The sequence below is a fragment of the Solanum tuberosum genome, unplaced genomic scaffold (assembly GCF_000226075.1).
Source record: "Solanum tuberosum cultivar DM 1-3 516 R44 unplaced genomic scaffold, SolTub_3.0 scf00176, whole genome shotgun sequence".
Classification (NCBI taxonomy): Eukaryota; Viridiplantae; Streptophyta; class Magnoliopsida; order Solanales; family Solanaceae; genus Solanum; species Solanum tuberosum.
In genome coordinates this window covers 861,101-874,652 of record NW_006239100.1, presented here as the reverse complement: position 1 = coordinate 874,652, position 13,552 = coordinate 861,101, and the positions used below count along the sequence as shown (strand labels likewise).

Here is a 13,552-nt window from a genome sequence, read left to right as displayed (position 1 = left end):
AAAGACTTACTCAAGCAAAATGAAAACTCATGATCCAAAAATAACTTTTAAAAAAACTTAATTTAAACTCAGCTCCAATAATCGTGTGAAAATAATTTAACAAGTATTAGTTAAATGCCTCATGGACTCAAAACATTATAACAACAAAGAAAATAATGATAGACTCATTGACCTTTAAACTATCTATGAAGCCTCTACTATTACAGAAGAACTATCGGGACAATATCCACGATATCCTAACAACTGAAAGTAAAAATGGAACCCTCTAGAAGCAAGGAGGCTCACCAAGCATACTGGAACTACAAGTAGAATTAACAGAGCGTCTTTTGAGGACCCTGAATACCCGTGTTTGCATCTTAAAAGATGCAGGCCAAATGGAGTTAGTACATGGAATGTACGATCATGTAAGGGGAATTCTAAAACATAAACATAAGCTTGAACTGATAGAAAAGAAACATACTTACCTCGCCTCAAACTCACTCAACTCAAATTCCACTCAAGGATAGCATACTCAACTCAAGATACTCAAGGATAAAATACTTAACTCAAAGGAAAGATACTCAACTCGAACATACTCGGCTCAAGATACTCAACTCAAAAGCAATCAACTCAAGATACTCAAGGATAAATTACTCAACTCAAAGGAAAGATACTCAACTCGAACATACTCGGCTCAAGATACTCAACTCAAAAGCAATCAACTCAAGATACTCAAGAATAAAGCAACAATAAAACATGCAATATATGAAAAGCTTTTAAAACAGTACATAATAACTCAATTGTATGTAAAAATACAATAATAACTCTTATTTGGGAGATTCTCTAACTGGCAACCATCACTATGAGTTATGTGCTGATACAGCGTCTCGTCCACACTGCCAGAACTGTCTTATACCTTCTCGGAATATAAGACATCCTCAACTAAGTGGATCCACTAAGATATGCTTAAAAACCAATAAGAAATCATCTAAAATGTATGACCCTATACCCATGTTGGCATACATGGTTTATGAGGACTTTGAGTTATCTAAACTCGTCCCCATATCAGTGCTCAATACTACTCCCAATAATATAACTCATGCTCATATGCTTAAAAGCATTTCCTCATCCTCAAACTTTGAGATTATTACTCAAAAGGTTCTCTTAAAAAAGATAGTGCTCAAAACTCCTCATGAACTCATTTGGAAATCAAAGTTTCCTCTTATTTTTAATGTGCAAACATTTAATCTTGGGAATACTTAGTTCCCATATATTAAATCATCTAAAATGTATGACCCTATACCCATGTTGGCATACATGGTTTATGAGGACTTTGAGTTATCTAAACTCGTCCCCATATCAGTGCTCAATACTACTCCCAATAATATAACTCATGCTCATATGCTTAAAAGCATTTCCTCATCCTCAAACTTTGAGATTATTACTCAAAAGGTTCTCTTAAAAAAGATAGTGCTCAAAACTCCTCATGAACTCATTTGGAAATCAAAGTTTCCTCTTATTTTTAATGTGCAAACATTTAATCTTGGGAATACTTAGTTCCCATATATTTATTTTGAAAAATGAAACTCAACTCTCCTCATCCTCATCCTCATTTACTCAAGTCTTAAAACAAATTATAAATAATTGTAAAAGACTTCTCAAAGTAGGGTCCATGCCGAATTATGGACATGAACGAATCAATTCAAGGTTCTTAATAACCATTTATAGAGCTCAATACTCATAACTCAAAAACTCCAGAACTCAAGGACTCAATGATACTCACACAACAAATTCGCTTATCAGAGACAAATAATTTCGTCATTTATAAATCATATTTCGTCACTAAAAATCTTGTGAGACGAAAAGTAATTCGTCAATCAGTTGTCACTATATGTGTGTCGCTAAAAGTATACAAAGACAATTTAGTGCTTCGTCACTAAAGTATTATATTAACTACAAAAAGAAAAATCCCCCCCAAATGCTTAAACATTCGTGACAAATTTATTTGTCGTAAAAATTATATTTTTTTGTAGTTAATTGTATGTTTTGTCACTAAAAAGGTTATCATTACTGACAAAATTATCGTCGCTAATTATTTTACTTCAATCAGTGACAACATCAATTGTCTCTAAAGTTATATGTATTTCGTAGTTGAACAAACTCTAATTTTGTCACTAATGACTATATTTTATATACAAAAAATTATTTTGTTCTTAAATGTATTAATTAGGAAAAAATTATTATTATTAAAATGGTTAATTTTCCTATTATATCTCCCATCTCAATTTTTTTTAACCCCTCCCCAGGGGCTCCCACATTACAATTTTTTTAACACCTCCCAGGAGCTCCGACATTATACTTTCTAGGGGACTCGAACTCACAACCTTAAGGTTGGAAGTGAGGAGTGCTTACCATCCGATCATCTCTCTCTTGTGTCTCATTTTTATTTTGTTTTTCAAATTTAACTTCTGTAGATATAATATATTATATGAATATTAATACATATACACAAATGCATGAAATTTACCACCAACAATTCATTCAAATGTATATTATATTTTAATTAAACTATATATTTTTTAAAGTATCTTTAAATATATTCAGTACAGTTCTGTCATTTTATTTATTTATTTTTATAAATTTTAAAAATTATTTAGTACAATTATTAAATTATATAAAATTAAACTTTCGATTTTATTAAACAAATTGAATAATTGGTTCAATTCGATCAGTAAATCAATTGTTTTGAAAAAAATAGCGATACCCATAACTATAGTACTTCATCATAATATATTTGAAATCCTAGTTGGTTCATTTCTTTCATTTGTGCTTTCATTTTTTAATTTATTTAAATTTTCACACTAATGGAAAAAGTTAATTGAAATTCATGAAATATTTCGCACTTTGCAAAGTCTAATTTGTAAGTCGATGTTATCTATGTATAGTTGTTGTACGTATGTTTGCGGAATTACTATTAAATATGTAAATACTTTTAGACAAAAGTAAATAGATCGACTTAGTCTATGTAGTTTACCATTCAGAAATCAATAGACACGCACAAAAATTAGCACCAAGACTTTAGAATTATTTTTTCTATCATCTTTATCGATGAAAGTGCATCAAAATAAAAAAAAGTGTTAAACCAACAAATATTAGTGACCTAGTGGTAGAATCGTACCCCACTCATGGTACTTATAACCTGGATTGTATTTTTCAAATGATGCATTTTATAAATGCGTAATTTAAAATAATTGATGAATTGATCTTTTTCATTTTCACAAAATCGATCGAATTTGTTGGTTTCAATATTTTCGCTCGCCAATTAACGAATGGACTCTGTTTATTTCTTATGAAGCACTTGTAATATTCTTTTTGTAAGTTGTCACTTGTGATTATGAACAATTCTAGCCAAAAAATTGTATTTAGCTATGATGAATTATTCACTACAAATTTTAAGTCGTTGTGATTTAACACCTTACATATTTTGTGACAATTTTTTTGTTGTCACTAAATCAGAGATTGATTAGAGACAATAACATCTTTGCCACCAACTATTTATATTATTAGTGACAAAAATAAATTTCATAATTAAATGTAATTTTTTATAGCTAAAACTTATAATATTTAACCACGAAATCTAATTTGTCGATATTGTAACAACATATATTTTTTTAGATAAAATTTTGTTGTGTCCAAAAAATAATTTGTCATGAATTAGATACATTTTTAGTGACGATATAATGTGTCACCAATAACTTTAAATTCGTGACTAAAACTACTTAACAAATGGCGAAAATTAATTTTTTGGTGGGAAACTTTAGTGGACAAAATTTTGCTACGGACTTTTATGTTTCGTCACTAAAAGTATGTGTCTCATATATTTAAGCACGAAAAATAAATTTTGTCACTAAAAGCGAACAAGTAGTGACGAATTTGATGTCGTAGCTAATAATTTTGTATCTATATATCATATTTGTTGTAGTGGATCATCTCAAGAATGCTTGACTCATAGGGTTCATGCCAAATTATTGGTGTGACCGACACAACTCAAGGACCTTCATGTATAACATATGGTTATCCTAAATTATGAAATATAGTTTCAAAAAGGATTAGGCAGTTCATACTCAAGAACTTATAATTTGGAGATACTACTCCAATCAAGGATAGTCAATTTATGGAATTCATGCGAAATTTATTAGCATGAATGACTCGACTCAAGGATCTCAATAATAATGTAGGCTTATGAATACACTCTCCTCATTCTCATACTCACTCGTGTCTTGAAACAATTGTAAGTAATTATAGAAAACTCCTCAAAAAGACTCGAAGGGACTTTCTCAAACTTTACTTTCAACTCTACCTCGAATTTGAATTATTGATTAAAGGATCATGATTATGATATATAGGATTTATCATTGATTAGATGTAGTTTGAATAGTAAAAATCAAGAAGTGATCGATGATATGGTTTAATAGAACTCAAACGGAATAAGGGCAGAAGAGTATGGGACATAGCGACCCTGGCGCACTAAGTTGCGCAGGGCGCCAGCCTCTAAACATCAGAACCCCTTCCTTGGCGCACCTTAGGTGCCCCACGCCAGCCCCTTGGCTGATCTGGGGCATACCGCACCACCCTCTCCCCAGATCATTCCGATAAATTTTCTTTTCAATTTTCCAGACCTACCTCATCTAGATTCGAATGATTTCCTCCAAATCCTCTTAGATTCATATACTAAACACACTTAGATCAAAATCTACCAAAACAATCACTCATTGCAAGCTCCTCACTTCAATTTCTTTAAGAAAATAATTTGTTGTCTTTTAAAAGCTCTTCAAGAGTTCAATTCAAGTTATCAACTTGCATAACAATATGAAAAGTTATTTCTTAATTTAATCCGTATGAGGATTATAAACAAGTTTTCCAAGAACTTACTATGCTATAGATCTTGAATACTTCAGAAATTTTCATATTAATTTTGCCAAATGCCAACATTCAATATTAAATTTATGACATCTTGTAGTGTCTAGAATGCAAGTCAAATAAGCATTACGTTTACTAAGATGCATCATTCCAATTTTCACTTGATAATTATTTCTACAATAGTCTATACAATATTGTGCTATATTGTATCAAAGATATCATCAGTGAGCTATCATTTTTATAGGTTCACAATACTACACAACTTATTGACATCTCATCACTTCATTAGTTTCTGGTATGTACCCCTTTCATGAGGTTTCATGAAGTGTTATTTCATAAGCTCATACAGAGCACATTTCCTCCTTATTATGATCATTTTGATTCTTTGATCCTCCTTCTTTTTCAAGGATTATTTTATTTAGATTCGATTAGTCAATCATGTTTCATGCATCTCGTAAGCTCTATCCTTAAGGAACATTCAATAGGAGCAGTTACAACTTGTGTGTTTCTTCATCTCTCTTTTATGTTAGACAAACTAACATATATCTCAATCTATTTTGGTGAATCCATCTGTGTTCATCATGGTATATTCATTAATCATATACTACACATTAAAATTATCATATGAAAAATGTTTGGTCCCTGACCATAAATCAATTGAGAAAAAAATTGATCATAATTTATTGATCTAATGCATACAACTACTGTAGTATGTAATACATTATACTTCAGACCATGAAACTTTGTTCTCATAAACAATGATTGACTATTTATCTTGAATATTTATCCATATTATAAAGATGAATTGTCTTGATATCATATTTTGAAAGTTCTGCTCTTAACTCAATTATTTTAGACAACAATTTTGCCAATGTCAAATTGCAGCTTGATAATAAGCACACATGTGATCATCTTATTGATGCATCTAATTCAACAAATCACATGACAGGTAAACAGGCTCATATTCACCTTTTACACTTTTTAGAATTTAGAGATTCAGTCACAACATTAGTTGATCCAATCAACTTATCAAGAGAACAAGCAACATAAAGAATCTTCTAGTCCTTCAATATATGCCTATTACTTAGTATGCACATCTTTGAGATTGTCAAATTATTCATGTCAACTAATAAAATTATTAGTACTAGTAAACTCCAAGTTTACTATGACACGTTCCTTTTGCTTCAGTAAATTTCTAATTTACTATTATATGAGCAAATTTTAGATTTGTTTCTTCTCAATTAATCTAACTCTTTTGGAGGTGAGTTGTGATTCCATTGATGTAAGGAAAAAAATATACATATTTAATCATTATTTACCTCATATTCAATCTTTTAATTGTCGATTTTGAGCATAAATTTAATGGATTACTCTTAATTTGTGGATTTTATTTGTAGGATTAAAATGACGTGAGGATGAAGAAATTTGGAGCACCAATAAATTAAAAACAAGAAATCATATAAGGCAATCAAGCAGGCAATTTAATGGATTAAATTTAATAAAATAATATATTTATATATGAGCAGTAGAAGCTGAACAGAAACGGTAAATTGCAAATTACTATTGCCTAATTGCTGCCACGTGTCAGCATATGAAGGGCCCTTAAAGTGAAAGGGGGTGGGAGAAAATCACACGATCCGTAAAACTAATTCCTTTCCATTTTGGGTTTCCTAATTTGTTTTGGACTCAATTATTTTATTTAAGGTTTCGATATATATAAATAGATCATAAACATTATTCTTTCAACAACCAACCAAGAAACAACACACAACATACAATTAGAACTTCATAGCTTAGGAACTTTGGAAGAGCCACCGTGGAGGCCTGTGAATTTTGGTTTATTCTTTCTTCTCCTTTATTATTTACTTGTATTTCGTGATTATTAAAAGATATTTTAGCTAGTGTTCTTAAATTTTTATAATTAACACAAGCATATTTATTTTAATAAATTTTGATTGTGTTTTTGAGATAATGAGTAGCTAAATTTCATACTAGGGTTGCGGTAACTATGATAAGTTATTAAAGTAAGTTTATGTAAAAAGTGATTCTTGAATGATTTTTATGCATGCATTGTTGATCTCTTCGTTCTAATTGCTTTTTAATGGTGGCCAACGTTAGGACTCGCCTTATTCCTACATGTCCGAGCAAGGAAGTAATGAATGGGAAAAAAGATTAAACAACGGATATTTAGCATTGATAATCCGCTAATAGCCTAACCCAAATATGTGAGGGCTAATCTGGGGTCAAGGGTAAGGGTTACTAAAGCATACACCCATAGACCGACCAAGTTGCATGTGAAATTCCCCATTTGGATGACCGATCACTTAGGAGATACCTAACTTACCAACTTTGCATGCTAAAGATTGAAATAGATCACTAGTACAATATTCTTGCTATGATATGAAATCATGGGGAACACATTCCTAGTTATTTCTAATAATCTAAATATGAATAAATATTTAGTTTCAAGTTATTGTTATTCTTTTTATTTTTGTTTCAATTTAAATCCTCCTATTTTTAAATAACGACTATCGAGTTAAATATTTGCTATTGAAAATATTCTTTCATATTCTCTATGGGGTCGACCCCGACTCATAATTGGATAAATATATTGTGTACGACCATTTATATTTCTTTTCAAGAAATATATTTGGATGTTATCATCCATCACAATCAAGTGTACATTTGAATTGATAAGCTTTATTTTACACTCTCACATTCACTTCAGTATTGGATTTATTCAATCTCAATCAATAGACAATAATCATTAAATACTTCGGATGAAAGCTTTGCAGTATTATCAAGACAGATGGACTTAATTTAATTATCAGAAAATTATGTCTGTAATCATATTATTTGTGCCAACAATTTTACAAATGTCAAAGTGCAAGATGACTATAGGCACACATGAGACTATCTTGAAGGAGGACCATGAAGTATATAAATAACCCACTAGGTAGGTGAATAGGTCCACAAATATCCCCATATATACATTCCTAAAACGCAAGAAAATATCCCCTTGAAGGACTCAAATTGTAACTTCCGTTGGTGATAGTCTCACAATTAACTTGCCTTTATAACAAGTCATACAAGAAAATTCACCATTTAGAAAAATCTTTAGGTTCTTTAATCAATTTTGAATTTTCTATAATTTGTCTCATCATTATAAACTATGGATGTCCTAGACGATCTGAATAGTTGAATTACTAAACTTATGATTTACTATAGAATGTGCCTCAATTGTACTATTTTTTGTCCAATACAAACCAGAAGATAAAACAAGAATTTTTTTTTGTAAAACATGTCGCCCAGAGACATTTTTGGTGATACCACATCCAAGACAAGGGTTGCGACCTTTTCCATGCCTATCATGGTGAGCTTACACCTCATTCACTTCAACAAATGGATCTGTACGTATTTTTAACATTTATCAAAAGCTCTCATTTTTTATGTTAGGAACACAATCATATAAGCATATTATCTTAGGATAGATTTAGTACCTCATTCCATTTTCATGTGTATTATTCAATCACTTGTTTTCTTTCAAACATATTATGCATTGCTACCATATTCATATAAAGGAATGGCCCAAATTCAATGGAATAGGTTTCATATCTTTTTAACCAAAGAACATATTTTTTCTTTAATAACCATTATAGTTAATTGAGGCTTGAACCCTAATGTCTTACACATATAAAGATGTCTTCGGCCATAGATCGATGGGATTTGAACACAATATCTTCTCATCATGGTGCACCAGGACTTTAACCCAATGTCTTAGAATCTTGGCGTGATTGGATATTAATCCATCATTGTAACACCTTGGAAATTGGAAAATAAGAAAATATGTTTTGGGCTGAAGTCTATTTCTATGGTCTGCTATTCTTTGTACGAGTCGTAGTAGGTCCTGTAGGTGAGTCCCAGACTTAGTGAAATTTTGAGGGTCAAAGTTGATTTCTACGGTTGGTTTCCACGGGCGTAGAAAGACCTACGAACCGTATAAGTGTTCCGTCAAAAGATAGGTAATTTCATGGTCCCACTACTTGGTCTATGGTTGACCAGTACGGACCGTAGAAAATTCTACGGTTCGTACGTCCTAACTGTAGGTCGAGTCCTGCAATAATTTTAATGGGGGCTTTTGGGTCTTTTCCTAATTATTTAATCATATACTATATTATTTTGTCTTCTACCCTAAGTCTTATATAATTTGTTTCAGCCCCAAATCACCACTTTCAATTCACCCTCCTAAATTCCCTAAACTAGACCAAATCCGTCTTCCCAAATTCTCTCAACCTAAGGAAGAAAAAGAAGATCTAGGGTTCCATTCAAGCCTCCAAATTCACCATCTTTCTTGAGATTTCAATAGAAAGGTATGTGGGTATTCACCCATAGAAGCAATTCTTCCATAGGTCCCCAAAGCTTCCAATTTCTCAAATCTCAATTCAATTGATGAAGTTAGGGTTTCAATCCAATTTTTATGGGTTTCATTCAAATTGTGATTGATTGTTCTTGATTAAGTCTTCTAATGAATGAATCAATGTTAATACATGATATTAAGTTGAAATTATGTTAACCCATGCCGAAATTATGATTTTTTAACTATAAACGTACCCTGAACTCATGAACCTATGGATTATAAATTTGTGAGGATATGAATGTTTATGAAGTTATTGTAATTGATTTGGGTATTCTTTGAAAGGAAAGTATCAATGCTATTGTGAAAGGATTTCTCACTTACTACGATGATCATGATTGTGAAAGGAATTTCTCACAAAAATTTTACATTGGTGAAAGGTTTTCTCATCCATGTTGAATTATGTTTAAGGAGCTATTTTATGTTTTGATCATGAAAGAGTGGATTGGTATTTATCATTGCCTTTCATATGTTCTATTGATATTTTACTTTTATCTACTCCGTTGGGATTAAGACTTAGCACCAAGAGTGCTTGAGGAAGAGGCTCAAAGAGGATAGTCTCTAGCAGTAGTATCTAGTCCCAAAGTATGTGCCCCGGTAGAATTATTTTAAATGACCTAGCTAGTGGATCCACTTTAGAAAATAATGATGTGTACGGATTTTACCTTGGAAAGTAGATTCCCTTCTTTCAATATGAGGGATATACCAAAATCTATGATATAGCTCTCGTGATCTTATTGTCTGTTAAAGCTAATATCCCACAAAATGACTATGTTTACTTCAAGATTTTCTTATGTCATTTATGTTAATGTTTTTTATTATGTTCCATGATTCTCATGTAATTACTTTATTAAGCTTTCAAATGTTTCAATATGATCATGCCTACTCATTTTAAGTTATTCCTGCTATCATGCCTATTTTATGCATAATGTTTTAATACTTAGTACATTACATTTACTAATGCATACTTGTGTCCACATTGTTTCACTTATGTTGGGTCCGACGCTCCTACCTCCTATACTCGTGGCTAGTAATTTTCATAGACTTTGAAAATCGTTGAGTCCTCATGTTTCGAGGACTGAGATACCTTATTGATTTTTTGTATTTCAGTTTCAGACCTTGTATGTGATGTATGAGTGTAGACACGTAAATTTTGACCGAACATAAGGTGTTACACCATTTTTATTTCTTCTAGGTCTACATTAAATATATTTTTTCATCATATTTTAGTAAATCTATTTTATAAGATTCGAAAAGTACAAAAAATATATGTATTCTTTTAATTTAAATTTTAATAAACAAGCTAGTATTTCTTAATTACATTTTTAGACTAGCTACTTGACTTTTCTTATATTTTATTAGTTCAAACTAATTACTTAATTTTGTTATTTTTGTATTACATATTTAATCTAAAAATAATAATAACCTAAACTATCCACACTACCCCAATACCCAACCCACCTACACTTACCCCACTACCCCACTTCCCTCCCCCATTTTCTACCATACTACACCATTACACACCCACACACACGTCTACACATGCACATTACTACCAACACAGCACACATACTACCTATATTAACAAAACAATCTGCACACAACACACAGAAAAAAAAAAACAACACACATACACATGAAGCACATAAAAAAACCATTCAGCAATACTACAAGACAGCAACACGGAAAAAAAAAACCAAAAATCCCACAACCCCCTCACATTTTTTATATTACTAGTCAAGAACACATGCGCTGCACGTGTGAGCCATGTTAAGTTGTATCATTCTCTGTGGAGAGACATTTGTAAAGCAGTGTTGTCATGAGTGGGTGATTTATTATTGATGTAGTAAAAGTGTACATTGTGTTAATTAGTCTTCTGATGGTTGCATGAGCTATTATTGATCTCGTATAGTGAAAAAGATTTAACGTATACATTTAATAATAAGTAAGAACGTCAACTTGAAGTTAATATGAAGTGTCAAAACAGAAGTATGAAAGTACTGTAAATTATTAATAATAATACTATTAAAACATTAGAATGGAATACGATATCAAGAAAGCTCATAATAGTACTTAAAAGAATTATTCTGAATATGACATTAACACATTGAAGAGTATGGGTCAATCAAGAATCCATTATGCTTGCATAGGTGTGTCTAGGTCTTCTAAACCTGAGATTTGAAGCAATGTAATGTTGTTAGTATCTACGATCTGTGTTAGAATGGCCATATATGTATATGGGGTTATCGTACCTAAAACTTCCTTATAGACAATGTTCTTTGTGTATGTTCCATTTTGATGTTTCGGTTGCTTTGTTAGGACAAGTACTTTTGTTGTGGACATAGATATCCCTCTTGAGAGTGTCATGTACAATTGACCATGTAAGAAAACATGTTGGGGCAAATACAAGCCAATATTTTGAATTGTTTGACCTTGCGCTTTATTTATAGTCATTGCAAAGCAAAGGCGTACTGGAAATTGCTTTCGAATTAATTTAAATGGATATCCTTTATTTTCTGGTGGTGATAGTTGAATTCTGGGAAGAAACACATGCTTCGTTGCAGAATGACCACTTGATATTTCTGCATGCAGGACATTTTGGGAGAAGCCTCGACATATCATTCGTGTGCCATTACATAAGCCACTTGAAGGGTCTAAATTCCTTAGCAGCATGATGGGTGCATTTTCCTTCAATTCTAACCTGCATTTAATAAGATATGTCAAAATCTATCCATTTTGATATTTGTTATCACCTCTTCATGATTGTAATTTGTAATGTATTTTCTTCAAATACTTATGTGGCGGGAGACCGTTTGGTGTTAAAGTATTTAGATATTCTTCTTGGTAATAGTTGTTGGTCTCATCTTCTGCTGAGTCAAAGCTATTGAATATCTTGCTTTCACCCGGGAACATGGATATTAACTTGTCATTAAGTTTATCCACATGGTCATTTCTGCTTGCTAAAATAGCTCTTTCAGTGACATATTTTGCAGTTGCAGCATTTTCTTGTAGGTTTGGAAATATCTCTTTTATTATGGATTCTTCTGGAATTCCATCCCGAGAATGCTTGACAGTCAGTTGTTTAGGGAGAAGGATTAGATTGTCTCTTATTGTTGGTTCATCTTCGTTACCCACGCGAAGTAAGAACTCACTGAATGTTGGATCTGCTCTTGCTCTCATATTTCTTGTAAATTGAATCTTCTCCATCAAAGGCTAGAGATATGATTTCACCAAGCTTGCATTTACCATTTCTACTCTAGTTGATTTTGGAACTATTGGTAACAGCTGCCGAAAATCTCCTCCAAAAACCATGACTTTTCCACCAAATGGTTTATCGATGTCCATTATGTCTCTGAAGCTCCTGTCGATTGTTTCTATTGTTTGTCGTTTGGCCATTGGCGCTTCATCCCATATAATGATTTTTGCTTTTCTAATCAATTTGGCAGCACCACTTTGCTTTGACATGTTTGTCATAATTGATTCATTTGTTAGAAGGGAGATCTCAAACCTCGAGTGTGTTGTACGTCCTCCTGGTAAGATTGAAGCTGCTACGCCACTGGTTGTTGTTGCCAAAGCTATCATACCTCTTGATCTAACACTGGCAATCAATGCACCGTATAGGTATGTTTTCCCAGTCCCCCAGGTCCATCCACAAAAAATATTTCAGCTACTCCAACATCGATTGTTTGCATTATTTTTGTAAAAGCATGATCTTGTTCTTGATTTAATTGTGACTATGCATCAAAATCTTCTGTAGGTATCTGCACAAACATTTCTTCATTTATGTCTCTACATTCTGATGGACCAACTTCGAGCAAATTCTGATCTAGTTGAGGAATGTCATATATATCTATGCTCTTGCCCATACTTTGCAAGCAATTATTAATACTATTTAGGGTAGAATGTAGTATAGTATTGTGTAAGTTGCCATATAGCCTATTGAAGTCCTCAGACATATCCTCATAATAAGTATCCCAGAGTTTTCTAATATCCGTTGGGTTACAATGAACCAAAATTGTAGCAAACAAACTTCGGAGAGCTGATGGCATTTTAAAGATAACAGCCTCTCTTAAACATTCTGATATGTTATTGTCGGACTCGAGTAACCCTCTTTCTTTGGCTACTTCTTTAGGTCTGACATTGCTTTTCGTTGACCGTGAGTAAGTCATTGAATGACAATGGTCCTCTACATGGTTTAGTAATAACCGCTCATAATACATTTCCCCTTCTCGAGGATTA

General features: G+C 32.2%; 1 protein-coding gene across 1 annotated transcript; it reads right to left on the bottom strand.

The window, feature by feature from the left end:
• Positions 1-12,009: 12,009 nt before the first annotated feature.
• LOC102590901 (uncharacterized) lies at positions 12,010-12,493 on the bottom strand. The gene is made up of 2 exons (XM_015311798.1): positions 12,124-12,493; positions 12,010-12,014 (listed from the first exon to the last, which is right to left on the bottom strand). The coding sequence occupies exons 1-2, from the start codon at positions 12,491-12,493 to the stop codon at positions 12,010-12,012; spliced, it is 375 nt and encodes a 124-aa protein (XP_015167284.1).
• Between the last annotated feature and the right edge of the window lie 1,059 nt (positions 12,494-13,552).

Coding starts and splice junctions, on each gene's coding strand:
- LOC102590901 (XM_015311798.1), bottom strand. CDS start 12,493: ATGAGAGCAAGAGCAGATCCAACATTCAGTGAGTTCTTACTTCGCGTG.